This window comes from Colossoma macropomum, unplaced genomic scaffold, assembly GCF_904425465.1.
Source record: "Colossoma macropomum unplaced genomic scaffold, Colossoma_macropomum, whole genome shotgun sequence".
Lineage (NCBI taxonomy): Eukaryota > Metazoa > Chordata > Actinopteri > Characiformes > Serrasalmidae > Colossoma > Colossoma macropomum.
Window position 1 is genome coordinate 18,005,414 of NW_023494789.1, and position 19,617 is coordinate 18,025,030.

Consider the following 19,617-nt stretch of genomic DNA (forward strand, 5'->3'; position numbering starts at 1 on the left):
AACGAAATTGTACTGATATATTTAATTCATGTGGAAACTTTTTCAACGTGGATATATTAGTCAGTTTATTCTTACAGAGTCAGTTCTATGTAAAATCCCTCTTTAAACCCTACGCACACACAGAAGTGATAGAGGTGAAAGCGAGGGCTCTCACTGGTGCGTATGAGGGCGAAAGCAGGCTGGCTGATGTCGTTGCTGTTGGCGTTGCGTTTGACGGAGAAGGTGGAGATGTTGTAAAGCTGTCCCGGGCTCAGGCCCTGCAGCACGTAGGTGGAGTGCTGCCTCTCCAGGAAGTCGGTTTTCCGCGGACCCCTTCCAATTGGCGCGTAAGCGACGGCAAAGCCGCTGATGAGGTTCTGGGTGATGTCGGACTGATCCCAGCGCAGCTCCACCTCACTCTCCTCCACCCTCAGTACATGCAGGCCAGACGGAGGCAGCAGGTCTGAGGAAATGGAGGATACTGCACATTATTGTGCATCCTGACTTTAAAGCAGAAAGCATTGAAAAAGAGCATCAGAAAGATTTCACATAGCTAGCAGTCAAGTTATTTGGAAAACAGACAAAAAATATGTCTATTCATTTTATACACATACATTCAATGATGACTCATATAATCTAGATTTACATATTGTAAAAAAGACAAAATGTATTTTTAGATGTTTTATTCAGGATATCAAATGGGACACTCTAGTCAAACAGACTATCTATCATCTGTTCTGAACATGCCCACTCACTTCCTATAGTGGTGCCACAATAGTCTCTAGAGCAGGGGTGTCAAATTCAACCACTACAAGGACCATATTGAAAAATCTCAGCAAATCTGTGGGCCAGCTGTGTTTTTATTTTATTTTTACTTAATGGCTTCGAAAGGGCCATTGTTCATTTAAAGTATGCCAAAATTGCGACAGCAAAATAGGCAGTGAATACTTACTCAAAAATTATTTTAAATAAAATAAATTGTTTTAGGTGTTTTTTTAAAACTGCCTATTTGCTTGAACTAGACACCAGGCATGTTTTCCTGTTGTGGAACCGCTGACCCATAGGTTGCTGTTGGGGGAAGGGGGTCAGAATGCATACTAAGTTACAGGGCTAATAAGTAAATAATTTTGCGGGCCGAATAGGACTGTGTCACGGCGCTAGTAAAACCCCCTTCCAATGATATATCTTGAAGGCTTTGGGGTGGATACTTAAGATCAGGCTGTTTGGGCACAAAAAGGGATTCAAAACTGTATATTCTGTTGGCAGAAGGATTTAGTGCTGCACTACAAAATACTATATAACACAAAAAATAATATTAAATGGTAGTTTTAGGGTAGAAAGCCCTTTATGCTTTTAAATGATCTACCTCAGGATTTGGCCACCTCTTGTTAAAGCAAACCATTTTTGAACATTAATATCAAAAGTAAATTAACATTAAATGTAGTATTAAATTAATTCTCTGTTATGCAGCTCTATTATTTCAGAATCATCTATATCTAAAATGTCTGTTTTACAGCTTCTTACTACGTATTTAAATATGTGTGTAGAGTACTAGCATCATTCACTGTTAAAAATATAGGTGCCAAAAAGGGTTCTTCACACAATGCCATAGAACACAGGTTCTCAACCCTGGTCCTGGAGAACCCCATGCCCTGAACATTTTAGTGCTTTCTTACAGTAATACTCCCACTTCATGGATGGTTCTTGTCAATGAAATGTGTGATTCTGAAAGACACTTTTCAAAATTTAAAGAACCCCCATGTAATGTAAAAGTTCTAAGGAGAACCTTTAAATTGGTGTGGAACCTTTACATTATGCGAAGGTTTTTTAAACCTTTAAAATGTTCTTCACATTCACAAATCTCTTTTTCAAACATGGTTCTTTAATGACTCAAGAGGTGTTTTTCTATGATGTCAAATAACTATTTGTGGCTCCTTTTCTTAAGAGTGTATTAAAAAGATTTTATATATGTATCCGCAACAAAATTGGTTTTATATTGTTGGGAAAAAAAACAACTCTTCCAAACTTTGTTGGCCCACCAGTCTCAAGGACAAACTGAACACTGAACATGTGCAACAGAAACATTTTTAAAAAGGCTTTTTAATTTTGCACCACTGGCAAATTTCCAGTCAATGCTGAGTTGGATGTACCAGTGAACCCACTTTGTTGTTATTAGATCTGCCACACAGTCAGTTTAGTGCAGGAAGTCTGAAATCATTTCAGCTTTAATTAAATGGACCTGCACCCAGAGGAGCGTGACTTAATTATGAACTGTACCTCTCTCACAGTCCCGGCCTGTGTGTCCCACCCTGCAGGCGCAGCTGTAATTTCCTCTCCTGTCACTGCGACAGAACCCTCTGTTCCCACACGGCTGTAATACACATGGGTTCTCCACTAGAGGGCGATAAAAGATCTGTCTTAAAATGTTTAACAGTCTCTTACTCTTGCATCAGAGACTTGACCTCTTAAACTCTTTACTACACGCTAATGATTATAATTCAGTAATTTCATGGAAAACAATGCTGTCTGAGTGTCTTGATTTATAGGAGGAATGCAAGTGTGGCCACAGTATTTGGAAGCGGTGACCAACGTACAAGTCTGGCAGCGATCCCCAGTATAGCCGTCTTTACACACACACAGGTGGCTCCTCCTGTAGCCTCGACACACACCACCATTCAGACAGGGGTTTGACTCACATCCATCCTGCTCTATAGATAAAACACAGTGATTTCAGCAGGTTAACATCAGTAGCATGAATTAAAGACTGATATCACACTGTCACAAAGTTAGCTGTGAGTTTATCAGCATGCACCATGATTCATCGCACATGGCAAGTGAGTAATACTGTTGCTGCAAGTGATAAAGGCTAAAAATAGTTTGAAAAAGAAAAAACTATTTGGCACATACAGATTGAAGTCTCATTTTGATAGGGGTCACTGTTGTTGCAGTAAAAACTGGTCTGCAACGAGCCCTTTCCAGGGTTTTAAAGGTACACTATGTGGCCAGAAATATGTGGACACCTGACCATCACACCTATGAGCTTGTTGGACATCCCGTTCCAAACCATGGGTATTAATATGGAGTTGCCCCTCTCTTTGTGACTATAACATGCTCCACTTGTTTGGGCTTTCCAAAAAAAAATATAGTGTTTCTGGTGAATTTGTTCACATTCATGAGCATTTGTAAGGTCATGAACTGATGTTGGACAAGATGGCCTGGCTCATAATCAATGTCCCAGTTTATACCAGAGGTGTTCAGTGGGGTTGAGGTCAGAGCTCTGGGCAGGGCACTTGAGAAAGGGCCTTCCCCAAGCTTTTACCACAAAAATTGAAAGCATATAACGGTCTAAAACATATCATGACCCTTCATTTGAACTAATGGGATTAGTTCAAATGAACCTCCTCTACCATAACTTACTGTTGGCACTATGCATTCCGGTAGGTAGTGTTATCCTGGCATCCACAAAACACAGGTTTGTTCATCAGACTGCCAGATAGTGAAGTGTGATTCATCACGGTGTGCTTTACACTGCTCCTGCTGACGCTTGGCATTGCTCACAGTGATCATAGTCTCGTGTGCAGCTGCTTGGCTATGTAAATTCGCTTCATGAAGCTTCCAATGCACATTTCTTGTGCTGATGTTGCTTCCAGAGGCAGTTTGTTGACAGATGCACAGCGGATAGGTGAATTTTAGGCACTATGTGGCCCCACTCTGTGGTCTACCGTTTCATGGCTGAGCTGTTGCTCCTAGATGCTTCCATTTAACAATAATAGCACTTACAGTTGACATTACAGTGGAATCATATGCCAGTGCCACGTTTTAAGTCACTGAACTCTTCAGTACAACCCATTCTACTGTCAGTTCTTGTCTATGGAGATTGCATGGCTATGTATTGATTTCATACACCTGTTATCAATGGGTGTGGATGAAACACTCATTAACAATTATTAGAAGAGGTGTACACAATTTTGGATATATAGTGTATAAATTAGTTCTCTTGCTTAACAGCAGTGTGTTACCTATCTCACAGCCCTGTCCTGTGTAGCCCTGTTGGCAGTGGCAGAAGTAAGAGCCTGGCTGGTCCTCACATGTGCCTCCATGTTTACACGGCTCCGAGAGACACTCATCAAGATCTGACAAAACACACAAGTGAGAAAGCATGCGTTCAGTACACACAATCCAGGCGTCCTCACAGACCCAGGATGAGATATTAATATATACTATAAGGCAGAGGTGTTGGGCCGCAGCACCTCTGCACACTTACTTTATTTGTTAGTATGTCCACTTCATTTGTAAACATACCTTGTCTGTCCACTTTGCTGGTGTACAATGGAAGACTCTAATCCATTTGTTGATGCACATCTTCTAGCCTTTCATCAATGGACAGTTTCTGAACACACAGCTTACATGGCACACTACAATGTCCTTACCATGGCAGTGTCGCTGCTGTGTTGTGAATGATCCACTACCCAATTAATATCTTGTCAACAGCAATCATGTGGTTAGAAATTGACCATTTATTCTCTAAATAAATGTGTATATATCATTCATACTATACACATATACTTCTCAGTGTGTTTTACATTCAGCATCAGACATGGCAAAATATATAAACACAAGGGTAATAATACAGACATGCAAACTTGTGAGTGAAAAAATGGGAAGAGTTCAGAAACCAAACCCTTGTACAAGGTCCATAGGTTTGGTCTACTAAAGACATTTTATTGAATTTAAATGAAAGTTAAGCAATGTGGTGCACTCTGGGAATAAAATACAAGGAAACATGCAATTGCTGTGAAACAGGGGTGCCCAATCCTGGTCCTGGTCCTGGAGATTTACCGCCCTACAGAGTTCTGATCCAGCACACCTGTTTCCAATGATCAGATGCTCTTGAAGGCCTTCATTAATATCAGGTGTGCTAGAAAACAGGTGGGGCTAAACTCTTGATCTAGATGTAGATCTTCACGATCAGGATTGTGTACCCCTGCTGTAGAATGATTCAGTTTATTGAATTCAACAACTATGCCAAAGAAATCACGTCAAAAATTTTACTGCTTTTCAAGAATTTTGAATTATTTGTTTAAAATAGCCTATTGCTTACCATACCAAGGTCAAAAGATGAATGTGAAATTTGGCAGACACCTCCATTTGAGACCTCTCCTCAACTGTTATTATAAGTAGAGGATATAGGCTATATTTTGAAACAATAATTTGTGTTCTATCTGCTGAAAGGCCTATACTGGCTCTATAAAGAGCTAGGTGCTTGGACCCCAATGATCGGCACTTGCGAGGCAATTTGCAGACAATCATGTTATGACATTACACAGAAATCAACAAGTTCTACTTCAATTTCAGACAAAAGGCTGATTGTCTTGACTGAATTGAATTGAATGAAATGAATAAATAAGTAGTCGTTTTGCACCCATACTTGTAAAATTATTGAAGAAAGATTTTATGTACATGAAAATGAAAGCAACAGTGCAAGAAACTTCTGTTCCATTAAGGTTGTGGTTCCACATCCATTTAAGGCATCCATTTCCAGTAGGTTTAGCTAAGTTAGTGTTGCACAACAGCACTCCAGCTACATGACCGACATGATTGTTTGACAAAAACTCAGCTGTGCAGCACATCATCCTGAAAAGAATGGTAAATGAAGAGTGGATGAAAGGTCAGCAGGCTGTAGTTACCTGTTTGACAGCGTTGGCCGGTAAACCCAGACTCACACTCGCAAAGAAAGGAGGCCACTCTGTCTCGACACGTGCCTCCATTCATACACGGCTGTGACAAGCACTCGTTTATTTCTGAGGAGAAAAAATGGAGAGTAAAATCAACTGTCCCACATAAATAAACCACCCCTGAGCAACAAAAATCTGCTAAAAGTGTAACGATTGAAATATGGGCAGCTTTGTGAAACAGAGAGATAACTGCTGATGAAAATGCTTGTAGGTATCTTTTAGAGAAACTCATCCCAGAAAAACGAAGTCCATTATAAACACACGGCTCGAGGTGAACAGAAAATTGATACTGAAGGAATTTTTCATGAAAACACAGATTACACTAAATCAGGCATTGGGTGACAAGCTCTGCCCTATTCTCATGGCAACAAGAAAACTGTATATCGACAAATCAAACCGGCCATTTGGCTGCTACATCCTCTCATTGGCTCACAGCATGTAGCACTAAATACATTGGTTTTTATTTTTACTGTGGTGGGGATGATGTACTATCCACATTCATTCCTGATGTTATGTTGCCAAAGCGGCTGCATAGTTTATGACCTGTGGAGAGACCGCAGACTGGTGGTGTGTGTTTGGGAGCATTAAACTGTACGCCGTGCCCCCAAAGGCCCCAATATGAACTTAATGTTGGTGCACCTACACAGCATCCGAGCTTAAAATCTAGGGTTTAAACATGTTTGTCCGCCGTGGCATTTGTTTACAAATGTTTTTCCATGTTTCCTGTGTTTAGTAGCCTTGCTTGTGTCTTGTGTCCTTGTTTGTTCTTTCCAACAGCCTACAGCTAGCTTCCACATTTGGAATACTGGAGTCGTTTGGAAACACTGGCGTTCGTTGGGCAAACCCTGGCCGCTGAAAGATTTAGCTAAGGTTCCACTAACCTTCACAGACAGGGGGCTGACTCCAGGAGCCCTGGCTGCTGCAGATGCTCTGGGTGGCCCTGGGAACGGGTGTGTATCCTGGGTGACACGCGTACAGAGCCATGGAGCCTGGGCTGGTGGAGGAGAACTGCACCTCTGCATGCTTCACCTTAGCAGGGGGACCACAGTCTTTCCCTGTAGTAAAGGGCCAGTAAAGCCAATATGACACATTAGGGCAGTTTCCTGTACATGGATTAAGCCTAGTCCTGCATTAAACTGCACCACTGGAAGTCAGAGATTACCAGTTGTTTACCTATTTTATTGCTTCTCCTGCCGATATTATCAGTAGCTAGTGCTGCAGGAAATATATGACAGTCTGTAAAGAGTAAAATGTTAAAACAGGCAGATTATGTGGACAGTATGGCGCTGACATGCGCTGAGAAAAGCAGCCTCTAGTGTTGAATTCTCCCCTTCGGTGGAGGCCATCGTAAGTGTCCTGAACTCAGTCAGAAAGTGGTGGGTCGAATGCCTGCCCACTGTTTTTGAAGCTTGTAGTGCACATATATGTAACATGTTCATTATTATGTATGTTACATTTGTACTACGAATTACACAGTGAATCTGTCAGTTACCTCTCAGTGGAGGGCTCTACTTTACTCATACCAAATAATCCTCATTTGGCATCAACAGAATTGTCATCATTCATGAAAAAACTGAACAATTACAAAAAACCGAGCAGCTACTTTGTCTTTTTCAAACAGCAACAGAACATGACATGAAAGTTATGGCTTTTCCCTGAAACGTAAAGAATCAGCAGGTCTCATTTTACATTATCCACAAGACCTGAGCGTTCGGAGCTCCGTGCAAGTCCATAAATAGAAAGAAGCTGTAAAAACATCCACATTGTGAAATGTTTTATCTGTAGGTAATATGGGGCTGATATTTCATTTTGCGAGAGTGGAACCGGCAGCACACGAATTCAACCCCACCTAGGGGAAACCAAAAGAACCAGTGGTAGTGTGGAACCATGGCACTGTCAAGAGTTATAACCACAATCCAGATTGAGTATCAGATTTAAAGAAGACTTCATCCGGCTCTCTCTCAGGGGAGGAGAGTCACAGCCAAGCTCTTCAGGAGCAACTGGCATCCGTTACTTCTTCCTGGCATCACCTGAATGAAGATAAATGTCTTATGTTCTCTAGCTAACTTGCCTACTGGCTGCACTTAAGGGGATGGATTTTAGCTGTTTAATGTGAAAAGTATCATATGATATTGGATCCATATCACTGAATTTCTGGGGAGTTTCTAATGAAAGACAAGTGATTAGATTACCATCCAAAGCTGGGTTGGCTGCTTTGCTGATCTCACAGTGTCTTCCCATGAAGGATCCAGAGCACTCACACTTGTACTTGCCGATGTAGTGAAAACACGTTCCTCCATTCATGCATGGACCTGAGGCACAGGGGTCTGGCTTCCCTACACACAAATACACAATCGAATCAAAGTTACTATGTGTTTAATGAGCGCATCAATCAGTCAAATGTAACGTGTTTAGCACGTGCAACATGTATAGCTTTCTGTGTGTGGATTTAACCCCTTAAAATACCAGGCTTATGACATACTAAGGCTTATATTTCAGTTACTACACAGGCTACAATGAGCAATGTAAAACTCACTTATAATAGAAGCAAGTGGGCAGTTGGAGAAATCTGTGAATAAATGTTCAGACTATATAACACAAATTCAAAACCACAGCTATTACACTCTAACAATACGGGTCTTAGAATGAGACAGACATGAAATAATGTGTTACCAAAGCTGCTGTTATGAAGTTTTATCCAATTTTCAAGCACTAGAGAAACAGAACAGAAAAGCAACTCCGGTTCAATGCAAAATCTGTCAGGAACCTATGAAAACTCCACCCACACCACAACACTGGTAATGTAATAGAAAGAATGAAAGAAGGAGTTAAACAGATTTACTGCTCAATTTACAAAACTGGTGTTCAAAAAATATTTAAAGATACAGAGAAAATGGGACTCCTAACAACCACGCAAGACCTGGTAGACCACCAAACTGTCACTATCAGATAAACAGTACTTAAAACTTTGGATGGAGTTTGACTTTATAATTGGGATTACTTGGATCATGAGAAGCAAAAAGGGCAACAACTTCTAAGACTGAACTTTGGAGGTGTGAAAAAAACCATCCTTGCAGAAAAACTGAGAGCATGTCTAGTGAAAAGAATAGAAGCTGAAACAGAGGTAAATTATAGTCAAAATACAAGCGATATATAGCGAGAGTAATGAGAAGACAAGCTTCAGGTGAGCAGTCAGCCAATTAAAGCTCAGGAGAGAGTGACCTCTGCAGGCGGGGAGGGGAATTTCTGTGCAAAGTTCTGTTAAATGTACATTTTCTGCTTTTTTTCATGACACTGAAAAAAGAATAATTTGTACCTAAGGCCAACTTGATTAAAACAATATAAATGAAAGTCTCTGACTTTTCCACCGTGCTATATATTCATTGTTTATAACTTTAATATCTTAAATAGGCAGACTAACATGTATATTAGGCGCTAAGCTTAAGCAAGTGGAGCGACATGCTTTGAGACCATCAACTTGCTTGAGACCTAGTAGTGCGTACGTAAGCAATTACACTGTCTTTGCTTTTTAGTCATTTTTGTAATTGGGGTTATTTTTTTGGCAGTGGGGCTCTAGTTATGCCACTGTACAGAGTGTCAAGTCAACAGTTCTTATTTACAAGTACATGGAAACTTGAAACTATTATCCACGGTTATCCACTGTATGCTCTGCGGCAGAGATTAGGTTAAGAAATGCTGGTGAACTCCTTTAATGTATCATGCATAAGATGCTGAAGTTCATGCTTGGAAATGGTGAGCATTCCTCAAAATCTTGCAATCTGATTGAAGTTTCAAGACAAGCATTACTGCATGTTAGAATGCACAACTGCAGGTTTTTGTTTGTGCATAGTAGGACTTTCCAATTCTACTCTATTGAAGAGTTATGGGACTCTGGAGATGTGGGGAAAGGAGTGTGTTAATATTTGTGTTTATTTGTGCAAGATTGAGCTTGTGTGAGTGTTCAGAGCAAATATTTGCATGTGCAGTTTGTGTGAATGTGGAGCTCAACATGTGTGAGAAGTCATTAATCATTACAGTAGCTCTGAGAAAGAACTACACAGCCTTTTTCAGGCTCATGTGCCAGGGTCATTTTTTCCCTATATGTGAAAAATCCAAGCCTTGAACAATCTCCAGCACATTGGATCATTCCACAAGGCCAAGCAGTTGCACAACTTTAATATGGGACAAAGTTGGGATAATGAGATTCCTGAGATGAAAAGCCTCTTGGCTTTGAGGAGCTGATTTTCTTCACAGAGATTTTATGGCAGTGTGTGTGCGGAAGTGCAGTTCTCCAAACATGAACAAAAGCAGATTACACACTTCTTCCATTTGACCAGCACATGGCTAGAGCTGCTCTGTTGAAAGGAGGCTGAGAATGGGACTGTGTGGTCATTTTAGAAAAGTGCTGCAAACACATATGCTTGGATGTATGGCATTTCATCATGTTCATCAGAACTCACAAGCTAAAAGAGAGCATTCATAAAGCAATATTTAGCAAAAATGTAATTCACACAACTTGCTCCCTACTCCAAATGCTGTCAGTCAACTGTGTCTGTAGTTTTGTTTCTTTAGTTTTGCACTGGATCTACGAGACTAATGTAGCTAACAAGTAATGGATGCTCACACCCTACCAGTTAACTTGCTGATATGACACTGTCCAATTCTTACCAATTTAATGTGGTTTGAGGCAAGCATGTGACGATTTAGGCATGCAGTTTGCATGACTGATGGAATATAACTTTTCCCTACTTAGCTGCATTAGCAAGAGCAAAATTAAAGAAGCTCAGATTTCAAAATATTGCTTTGAAGCAGTGGTCACCAAAACTTCCAATGGAGAATTACTTTCCAGCAGAGTTTAGTTTCAACCTGCATCTCATCTCCAATGCTGCATCCCCATATACCTAACACTACAGTATCTGATGATCCAGCCAATCAACAACTTCCAAAGAAGTATGGGGGTGGCAGACTGTGGTTGGAAATAGATTCTGCAGGAAAGTACGTAGATCTCCAGGACTAAGATTGGTGACCACTGCTTTAAAGGGATACTGGCAAAAATGAGAAATGTAAACATGTCTATGCCTGTGGTGGTGCCTCCTTAGTCTCTACAGTGATATTTCCCAGTTTTAAGACTATGCAACCCACCTTCTGAAGACATATCTTTAAGGTAGGAGGAACTTTTGAAAAACTACAAAAGCTTTGGGGTGAATTTTTGAGGGCTATTTGAAATGTTTCCTTCTTTTTCCACTAGCTGGCTAATGCAGAAGGGAGACAGAGAGCTAACGTTACTCTGCTAGGAAGCTGAATATCTAATTACAGTCAGATTACTGTAGTAACTGTCTTCAAATCATCATTCTAAAGAAGAGAATGAATTACAGAAGAATTGAACAGCAGAAATGACTCATCAAATGAGGAGGATAAAAATAAAAGCTAAAGTTTGCAAGGTACCTGTCTATCTAAATCCATTTCCTCAGTTTGGCTTCTTCTGTCTGGCTGAAAGAGTAAAAACCAGTCTCTGGCTTCCATTTCATGCTGAATAAAGATAGAATTTCTATTTTGTTTGATGGCCAAGGTGAATTACACTAATGTTAGCTTGGTTGTTGGTTATTAGCCTATAGATCAGTGGCTGGGCAAGCAGTCAGGATTGGTTGACACCCCAGGGATTCCCAATAGCTGTATGATGTATTTGTATAAAACATGCTGGGTACTGTAGTGAGCGAACATTGCTAAACAAAAACATGAACACAATACAAAATTGTTCTGTCAAACTGGTGACGCTAAGGGACATGCTGAGATATGGAACACTACATGACACAACAAATAACATATTAAACTCTGGTTTTAAGCTGAAATGCAGTGGACTGGTTTTACAAATCATACACCTTAAAACTTAATGGACACATTCTATGGGTCAGTCGCCCCTCAACACTCACCCACTTCACAGTGTTTCCCTGTAAACCTGTAAGGACACACACAGCGGTAACTGCCGGCTTCTTCTTTACAGGAGCCTCCGTTTCGGCAGGGGCTAGAGGCACACATACTTAATCTGACTGAGGACAAAAAAAGAGACACAAATCAAGGCTGCATGTATCACTAAGCATGTCAAAAGGGGGCCAAAAGAGCAAAAGGAATCGACAATGCAGCATAAACATACCCACGGCAATTATTACCTATTTCACAGTGCTTCCCTCTATAGCCATGTTTGCAATCACAGGTATAGCCTCCATCACGTTCATAGCAGTACCCTCCATTCTGACATGGCGACGAATCGCAGGCCGATCGGGGCTGTACTGGAAAACACATACACCAACTTGACCACATTCATCACACTGGGAGAGCTGGTGACTTTTATTTGAGCTTGTGGGAATGATTCAATCATCTGAATGTGCATGACAACATAGATCATTTGACCCTTAATGGCAAAACTGAAGCACTACCTTCGTGTCATGTCACCAGACAAATAAATCATGTTTTAAATTTCACTGCCTGGAGTGTTTTGGAGGCATTTGCAACCCTAACAGACTGCCGTGCGACGTGTTTACTGTCATGGAAATGGTGTGCGTCATGTGCAGTGTATGTAGGCCTCTCGCTCCAGTGCTTACCATAAGGGTAGGTGTCCTTGTGGTCAAAATCAACGCCAGTTTGGCAAGTGCAGAGATATGTGCCACCATACTCTAGACACGGGCCCCCATCTGGACATGGTCTGCTGTTACTGCATGGGGTCTGCGTTACTTCTGGAAAGCAAAGCCAGTGAGAGGGTCTCAAATACCAATGGCATGTTACAGAGGTGTAAAAAAAATCATTGACACATTGTGTTTTAGGAATGTTGAATCAGTGTGTGAGCTATGCAAGAAGGGAACTAAACCAGACTGTACATTCGGAGGACTGAGATTACAGGAATTTTGTCTTGAAAAATCATGAATCATTTTGTTTTCTGCTCTCTTCCTGTAGTTCAAATGACTCTATATGGTCATTATATACACTATATGGACACAAGTATTGGGACACCTACACATTACACCTAAAGGAGCCTTTATGGTGTCCCATATGAAATCCATAGGCATTAATATGAAGGTGGTCCCCCCTTTGCAGCTATAACAGCTTCCACTCTTCTGAGAAGCTTTCTACAAGAAAGAAGTGGGAATTTTTGTCCATTCATCCAGAAAAGCATTTGTGAGGTCAGACACACCGATGTTGGACGAGAGAGCCTGGCTCACAATCTCTATTTCATCTCAAAGGTGTTTGATGGGGCTGAGGTCAGGACTCTGTGCAGGCCAGACATGTTCTTCCACACCAGACGCACCCAGCCATGCCTTTATGGACCTTGCTTTGTGCACTGGGACACAGTAATGCTGGAACAGAAAAGACCCTTCCCCAAACTGTTCCTGCAAAGTTGGAGGCATACAATTGTTCAAAATGTCTTGGTCTGCTGAAGCATTAAGATTTTCCTTCACTGGAACTAAGGGGTCTATGTCACCCTGAAAAACAATACTATAGCATTATCCCTCCTCCACCAAACTTTACAGTTGGCACAATGTAGTCAGGCAGGAAACGTTCTCCTGACATTCGCCAAACCCAGACTCCTCCATCAGACTGCCAGATAGAGAAGCATGATTTGTCACTCCACAGCTCCAGAGTCCAGTGGTGGCGTGCTTTACACCACTCCATCCGACACTTGGCATTAGGTTTGGTGATTAGGTTAGGCTTGCGTGCAGCTGCTCGGCCATGGAAACCCATGCCATGAAGCTCCTGATGCACAGTTTTTGTGCTGATGTTAATTGAATTTATGTATTTTCCTTTTTCATAGCTGAGTTGCTGTGATTCCTAAATGCTTCCACTTTTTAAAAATACCACCCACAGTTGATTGTGGAATATCTAGGAGGGAATAAATTTCACAAACTGACTTGTTGCAATGGTAGCATCCTATTACAGTAACACACTCAAATTCAGTGAGCTCTTTGGAACGGCCCATTCTTTTACAAATGTTTGTAAAGGCAGACTGCATGGCTAAGTGCTTGAGTTTGTACACCTGTGGCAGTGGGACTGAAATAAACACCTGAATTTAATGATTAAGAGATGTGTCCCAATACTTTTGTCTGTATAGTGTATTATGCAGTGGGCAGAGTGAAGTACCTAAAGTCTTTACACGGGCTCACTGAGAAATGTTGTTCTTAAACTGTTGGATTATTTGCTGACACATTTTTGGGGTCTTGAAAGATCCTTGCTCATAAAAGATTGGGCTTTCCTGGATGGTCCACTGATACGCAAGCAAGATTGATAAGCAATTTAAGATTTCATGACCTTCCTAGTCTTATATTTGCTTCTGTCCCAACTGAGTGTATAATTACAAAAAATGCAATGATTTGTTTTCATTCTGTTTTCATTTAAATACAGATCAAAGAGGATTTACAAATTGCTGCTTTTTTTATTTGCGTTTCACACACTGTCCCAACTTTCTGGAAATTGAGGTGTGTATTATGCAGTCTAATACATGACAAATTTGAGATAAGAAGAAAGCCTTTTTTCTCAACACGTTTCTGCAAAGCTGATCAAGATTTGCTGAAAAGGCACATATTTCCTTTGTATTGCAGAAAAGGCATACCAAACTGACAGAAGAGTCCAGTGAAGCCTGTTGGACACTCACAGGTGCCATTCACATCAACACAAACACCTCCATTCTGGCATGGACACTCCTCTACAAGGAAAGAGAGGGAGAGAGGAGGGGTTAGAGAGGTAGAAAGAGAGAGACTCATGAGTTGTGCAGGTTCTCGCTGTTGGCCTGAAGGAGGTCACTGTAGTTTTTACTGTGCTGGAGAAGTAAACATTCTAACTATCCTAAACCATGTTGTACTCTTTCCGCATTAGTCAAAGTGGCACCAAGTGTAAATACAGAGGAAGCACATGTGTGGGAATGGAGATTTGTCTGTGTGTGTAGTGTAACGCAATGCAGGGGGGAGGGATTTTTTTTTTTCATTCTAAACTTTTCTCCTGGGTCACTCTTTTCCACGTCTTTTCCCACACAGTTCATGCATTGCTGGACGACTGTAAGTCAGTTTTCTGCTTCTCTCTTCGGTGCAAACCGTGCACAACTGTTTTTATTTTCCTCCCCCCCTCGTAATTGCAGAAGTGGATCAAAGGAAGTGGCTGTATCACTGCTAAATTGCTTCCTTTTGAAGTCCAGGGGGCTTGCGTGAGGGTATTATTTTTCTGATAATATGGAACATGTTTTTTGATCAGAATGTATGGCCCTGGAGGCAATTAATAGATGGTTAATTCAGTGGAGCCATTTTCATGGGCTCTCCGTGAGGCCTTTGGCTTTGATCTCGGCGGACGATTAGGCGCTCCTGTGTTCTGCCTGCGGGCCGCTACCTCCTCTTCCTCGCAGGACCGCGCGCCTTTTTCCACTGGGCCTTCCAAGTTCGCCGGGCAGGAAGGTATTCGGGAGATTTAAGAGAGTCTATATAAACGCTGATAGTTATTTCAGCTCGAGGGTGAGGAGTAGCGTGAATTTGCAGTGGCTCACATACTATTCAAGCGCTCTTAGAGGGAAAAGTAAAGAAAAAACCCTCAGTGGACAGCTTCAGAGTGGGAAACTCTATCCAGAACCCTTCATTTAAGAACGCGATGACCAAAAGCATGCATAAAGCAAAACAACAGCAAATGCAAAGTGCAGCAGAGACTGGCTCCACAGAGATGGTTCAGAAGGTGGAAAAGCACTATGGACGGACAGCAGTACTGCATCATGTGGCTTGACTGTGGCAATGTGCAGGCTCTAGCCGTCCTGCCCTTAAACTGTGGTCTTATTATTCAGTTATTAATCTTAAAACTTAATACACTTATTAAGATTTCATAAAAGTTTGTTTGAAGTGATGCCACAGAACAACCACTCTTGGTTTCATAAAGAATCTTTCAGTAGTTCTTCAGAACTATTGGTGTAAATGGTATTTGTGAGTGTGAAGAATCTTTTTAAAGGTAAAAGAATCTCCATGTAATGCAAAGGATCTACACCTTTATTTGGATCGTGCCATTTAGATTTTGTACAGAAGCTCATATTAACAAACTATCAGGCTAACAAACGCAAGGAGTCAATAGTCACCCAAACCTTTTTTATAAACTCATGCCCAAAACTTCTTTCAATCCACTTAAACCATATTCAAGGCCTTTATTAAGGTTGCGCAGACTTGTTGATGTGGTTTAGTGCATAGTATGACTTACTGTGAATTATAAAAATGTACAAAATTTTTGTACCACTGTGTAGCTTAGCACTGTGGGCAGCCATTTAAGACAACAGTTGTTAAACGATCAAAATTTGACTTTGACTACACCCATTTGACGCATGCGTACAGACACTACAGAATACGTTCATGGCTTTTCTTTTTTATGTTTATACATGAGTTTTATCATCTTTTGAACTGAAGATATATGCTTATATATAATTATTCATAAATATATACCTTAACTTTGAAAATTACAAACACAGTCTAGCATCTATATGCCTCCCTGACATGCATGCGCATGAAGTGGAGTAAGTTTTGTAATTCAGTAAAACACCTGTTGTCTAAAAAGTAAAGTGTTGCGGTGTTCAGGTAGACAGTCAGGCTTTGATCATTTTTTATAGTTACACATTAAGTAATACTGTAACATAAACATGTTTTAGGGACCCTAATGAAGGCTGGGTATGGGTTGAGAGAAGTTCTGAAGTGGTATTTATGGAAAATATTTGGGTAACTATTGATTTCTAGTAATTGCTAGCAATGTTAGCTGCAGCACTAAATTATAAAAGCAAAATCTTGGACACCAAACATGTCTTGGCTGTTCAATAAAATCTGGTGTAAGTGGGAAAATTGTGGAAATTTGATTTTTTGACTAACCATTCACCAGTTTAATGTACAACCCCATTTCCAAAAAAGTTGGGACGCTGTGCAGAATGTAAATACAAATAGAATGCAATGATATGCAAATCATGTAAACCATATTTTTAAAGGAAAATTGTATTGTTTTTTGAAAAATATATGCCCATTTTGAATTTGATGCCAACAACATGTTCCAAAAACGTGTTTCATCACCTCTTCTTTTAACAACACTCTGTAAGCTTTTGGGAAATTAAGAGACCAACTGCTGTAGTTTTGAAAGTGAAATGTTTTCCCGTTCTTGTTTGATATAGGATTTCAGCTGCTCAATAATTCGGGGTCTCCTTTATCGTATTTTTCATTTCATAATGCGCCAGATGTATTCAGTGGCATTAATGCTGCCTTCACAGATGTGCACATCACCCATACCATGCACACAAATGCACTCCTATACCATCATGAATACTGGCTTTTGAACTGTGCACTGATAACAAGCTGAGTGGTCTTTAGCCCGGAGGACACAGTGTCCATGGTTTCCAAAAAGAATTTCAAATGTTGATTTGTTGGACCACAGGACACTTTTCCACTTCCCCTCAGTCCATTTGAAATGAGCTCGGGCCCAGAGAAGATGGCAGCGTTTCTGGATCCTGTTGATGTATGGTTTCTTCTTTGCGTTTTAGAGTTTTAACTTGCATTTGTGGATGCAGCGACAAACTGTTTTCACAGACAGTGGTTTTCAGAAGTGTTCCTGAGCCCATGCAGTGATTTACACTAGAGAATCATGTCTGTTTTTAATGCAGTGCTGCTTGAGGGCCCAAAGATCATGGCCAGCAAATACTGTTTTTTCACATTGTCCCTTGCATACAGAGATTTCTCCAGATTCTCTGAATCTTTTAATGTTATTATGTACTGTAGATGATGAAAAGCAACAGTTCTTTGCTATTTTATGTTGAGAAATGTTATTCTTGAATTGTTGAATTTGATTGTGCAGTCTTTCACAGAGTTGTGAACCCCTCCTCATCTTTACTTCTGAAAGACTCAGCCTCTCTGGGATGCTATTTTATACCCAGTCATGTTACTGACCTACTGTCAATCAACCACCAGGTGTTTTTTTAGCATTACTTTACCAGCCTTTTGTTTCCCCCGACCCAACTTTTTTGGAACATGTTGTTGGCATCAAACTCAAAATGGTCATATATTTTTCAAAAAACAATAAAATTTCTCAGTTTCATCATTTGATATGTTTTCTTTGTAGTTTTTTTTTAAATAAATTATGGGTTTAAATGATTTGCACATCAGCATCCCACCTTTTTTGGAAATGGGGTTGTAAAATAAGTGCAAGGTTAGTATCTACAAAGTATCTATAGTGGCCTATTCAGATAAATCGTTATCAAGGTTTTTCATAGAACCTTACATCTAAGCCAGGAAACATTCGGACAGTTTTTTTTAGAATATATTGAGTACTATATAAGTCCTATATGTAAATAATTAAGTACTAAATCAATAATCTGTATTTATGTAGTTATGAGAGTAAGGAATTGAAGTAAGGGTGGATGTTATGGCAAAAATATTACATCACGATACAAGACATTTTCACAATACACAATACATATCACCATATATTAAATGCACAAAATGCACTAATAGTGCCAGATTTTAAAAATTGCTATCAAAAACGTCTAGTAAAATTATTTTTAGTCCACATTTGCTGCAGTGCATCCAATTAAAAAAGGATTAATTATGCTTTTTGTATTAAATCTTGCAGTTGGTCACTGTTTTTAAGTACTGAGTATATCCACAATATGCTCAGATGACAGTGTGTTTATCATGATAACAAGTTTTGTCACTATAAAGATAAAATGTTGTCATATTGCCCATCTCTAAATTGAAGCGTTGACCCACACACAGGCCTGTTAGGGTTTAAGGGGTTAACCAACTGCCACTACCGTGTCCACCATCCCAAGAAGCCATTCCAGGCACACGACCATGAGCCGGATCTCCATGAGCCAGCATGTGTACCCATATCTCTTCAGCTTTGTCTGCAGGAAGTGAATTCCAAACATTGGTGCCATCTCGTAAAAAGAGAGGCCCTTTCAAGTCTAGACAGAAGCCCTTCCTCTTGTTGGTAAACTAATAAAAGGTGCCATAAAGCAATTACTTTGCAACATCAAGCGCCCGTTGCTGCGAGGGCTGTGTAGTAAACTGGGCGAGGCCATGTCGGTTTGGATAATTATACTCATCTATCATGGCTGCATGGTCTTCCCAGGCAGCACTCCAAATTCCTGTGGCATAGCGCCGTCTGCCACGCTCTCCTCCTCACTGCTGCATACCTGCCCGCCTAAGGAGAAGCAGTGTGGAAGAAGCCGGTCGTACCTTCACAGTTCTCGCCATAGTAGCCCGGGTTGCAGGTGCAGTCGTAGCTTCCAGGGCCGACGTTCTTGCAGCTCTGGTGACTCTCGCAGCCCTCTCCCACACAGGATGCTGGATAGGTTGAGAAACCAAACCTCAAAATTAATTATGAAAGTAGACTGATGCTGATACTATGATCAATCATTGGATCACGATTGTTTGTCACAATTTTGCATTGATTATTTTGAACCCTTTGCATTAGTATTTATTTAACTACCTATCTGTGTATTCACACCCATTTCTATAGCTCAGTTAAAGTGAATGAAATACCTACTTATAGGACTAGCCTGACTAAATGTGCTAATGTGGCTAACAATGAAGCTATAAGGTTGCCACACATCCAGGATTTGCCTGGATCATCCTGGATTTTGGTTGTCTGTCCAGGAAAAAAAATATTCCATTCCTGGACACAAAATGTATTCTGGTATGTTAGCATTTCTTATGATAGTTAAATTGCTTCCTTTTATGCAATCAAGCCATTTCAAAGAATGGGTTTGATTGGCTCCGATTGCCCTCATGTAGGGACAGCTGTTTAGGAAAGGTGTACTGTTGGCAGCACTGTGACGCCATAACTGAGATGACTGGCCTCTATAACTGAACTGGCATCTATCTAGTTTAGATTGTATCATGAGCATAGTTACTTGTCC

At 40.6% G+C, this 19,617-nt stretch overlaps 1 protein-coding gene across 1 annotated transcript in view; it reads right to left on the bottom strand.

The window, feature by feature from the left end:
- Positions 1 to 19,617, bottom strand: part of sned1 (sushi, nidogen and EGF-like domains 1) — a 65,805-nt gene that overhangs the window by 13,198 nt on the left and 32,990 nt on the right. Inside the window, exons 10-21 of the mRNA XM_036570393.1 lie at positions 18,935 to 19,042; positions 14,314 to 14,406; positions 12,314 to 12,445; positions 11,882 to 12,001; positions 11,645 to 11,761; positions 7,907 to 8,050; positions 6,596 to 6,769; positions 5,667 to 5,780; positions 3,999 to 4,112; positions 2,574 to 2,687; positions 2,257 to 2,373; positions 155 to 442 (exon numbers count right to left, since the gene is read on the bottom strand). Of these exons, the coding sequence (XP_036426286.1) occupies positions 155 to 442; positions 2,257 to 2,373; positions 2,574 to 2,687; positions 3,999 to 4,112; positions 5,667 to 5,780; positions 6,596 to 6,769; positions 7,907 to 8,050; positions 11,645 to 11,761; positions 11,882 to 12,001; positions 12,314 to 12,445; positions 14,314 to 14,406; positions 18,935 to 19,042 (1,635 nt within the window). The remainder of the gene's footprint in view (positions 1 to 154; positions 443 to 2,256; positions 2,374 to 2,573; positions 2,688 to 3,998; positions 4,113 to 5,666; positions 5,781 to 6,595; positions 6,770 to 7,906; positions 8,051 to 11,644; positions 11,762 to 11,881; positions 12,002 to 12,313; positions 12,446 to 14,313; positions 14,407 to 18,934; positions 19,043 to 19,617) is intronic.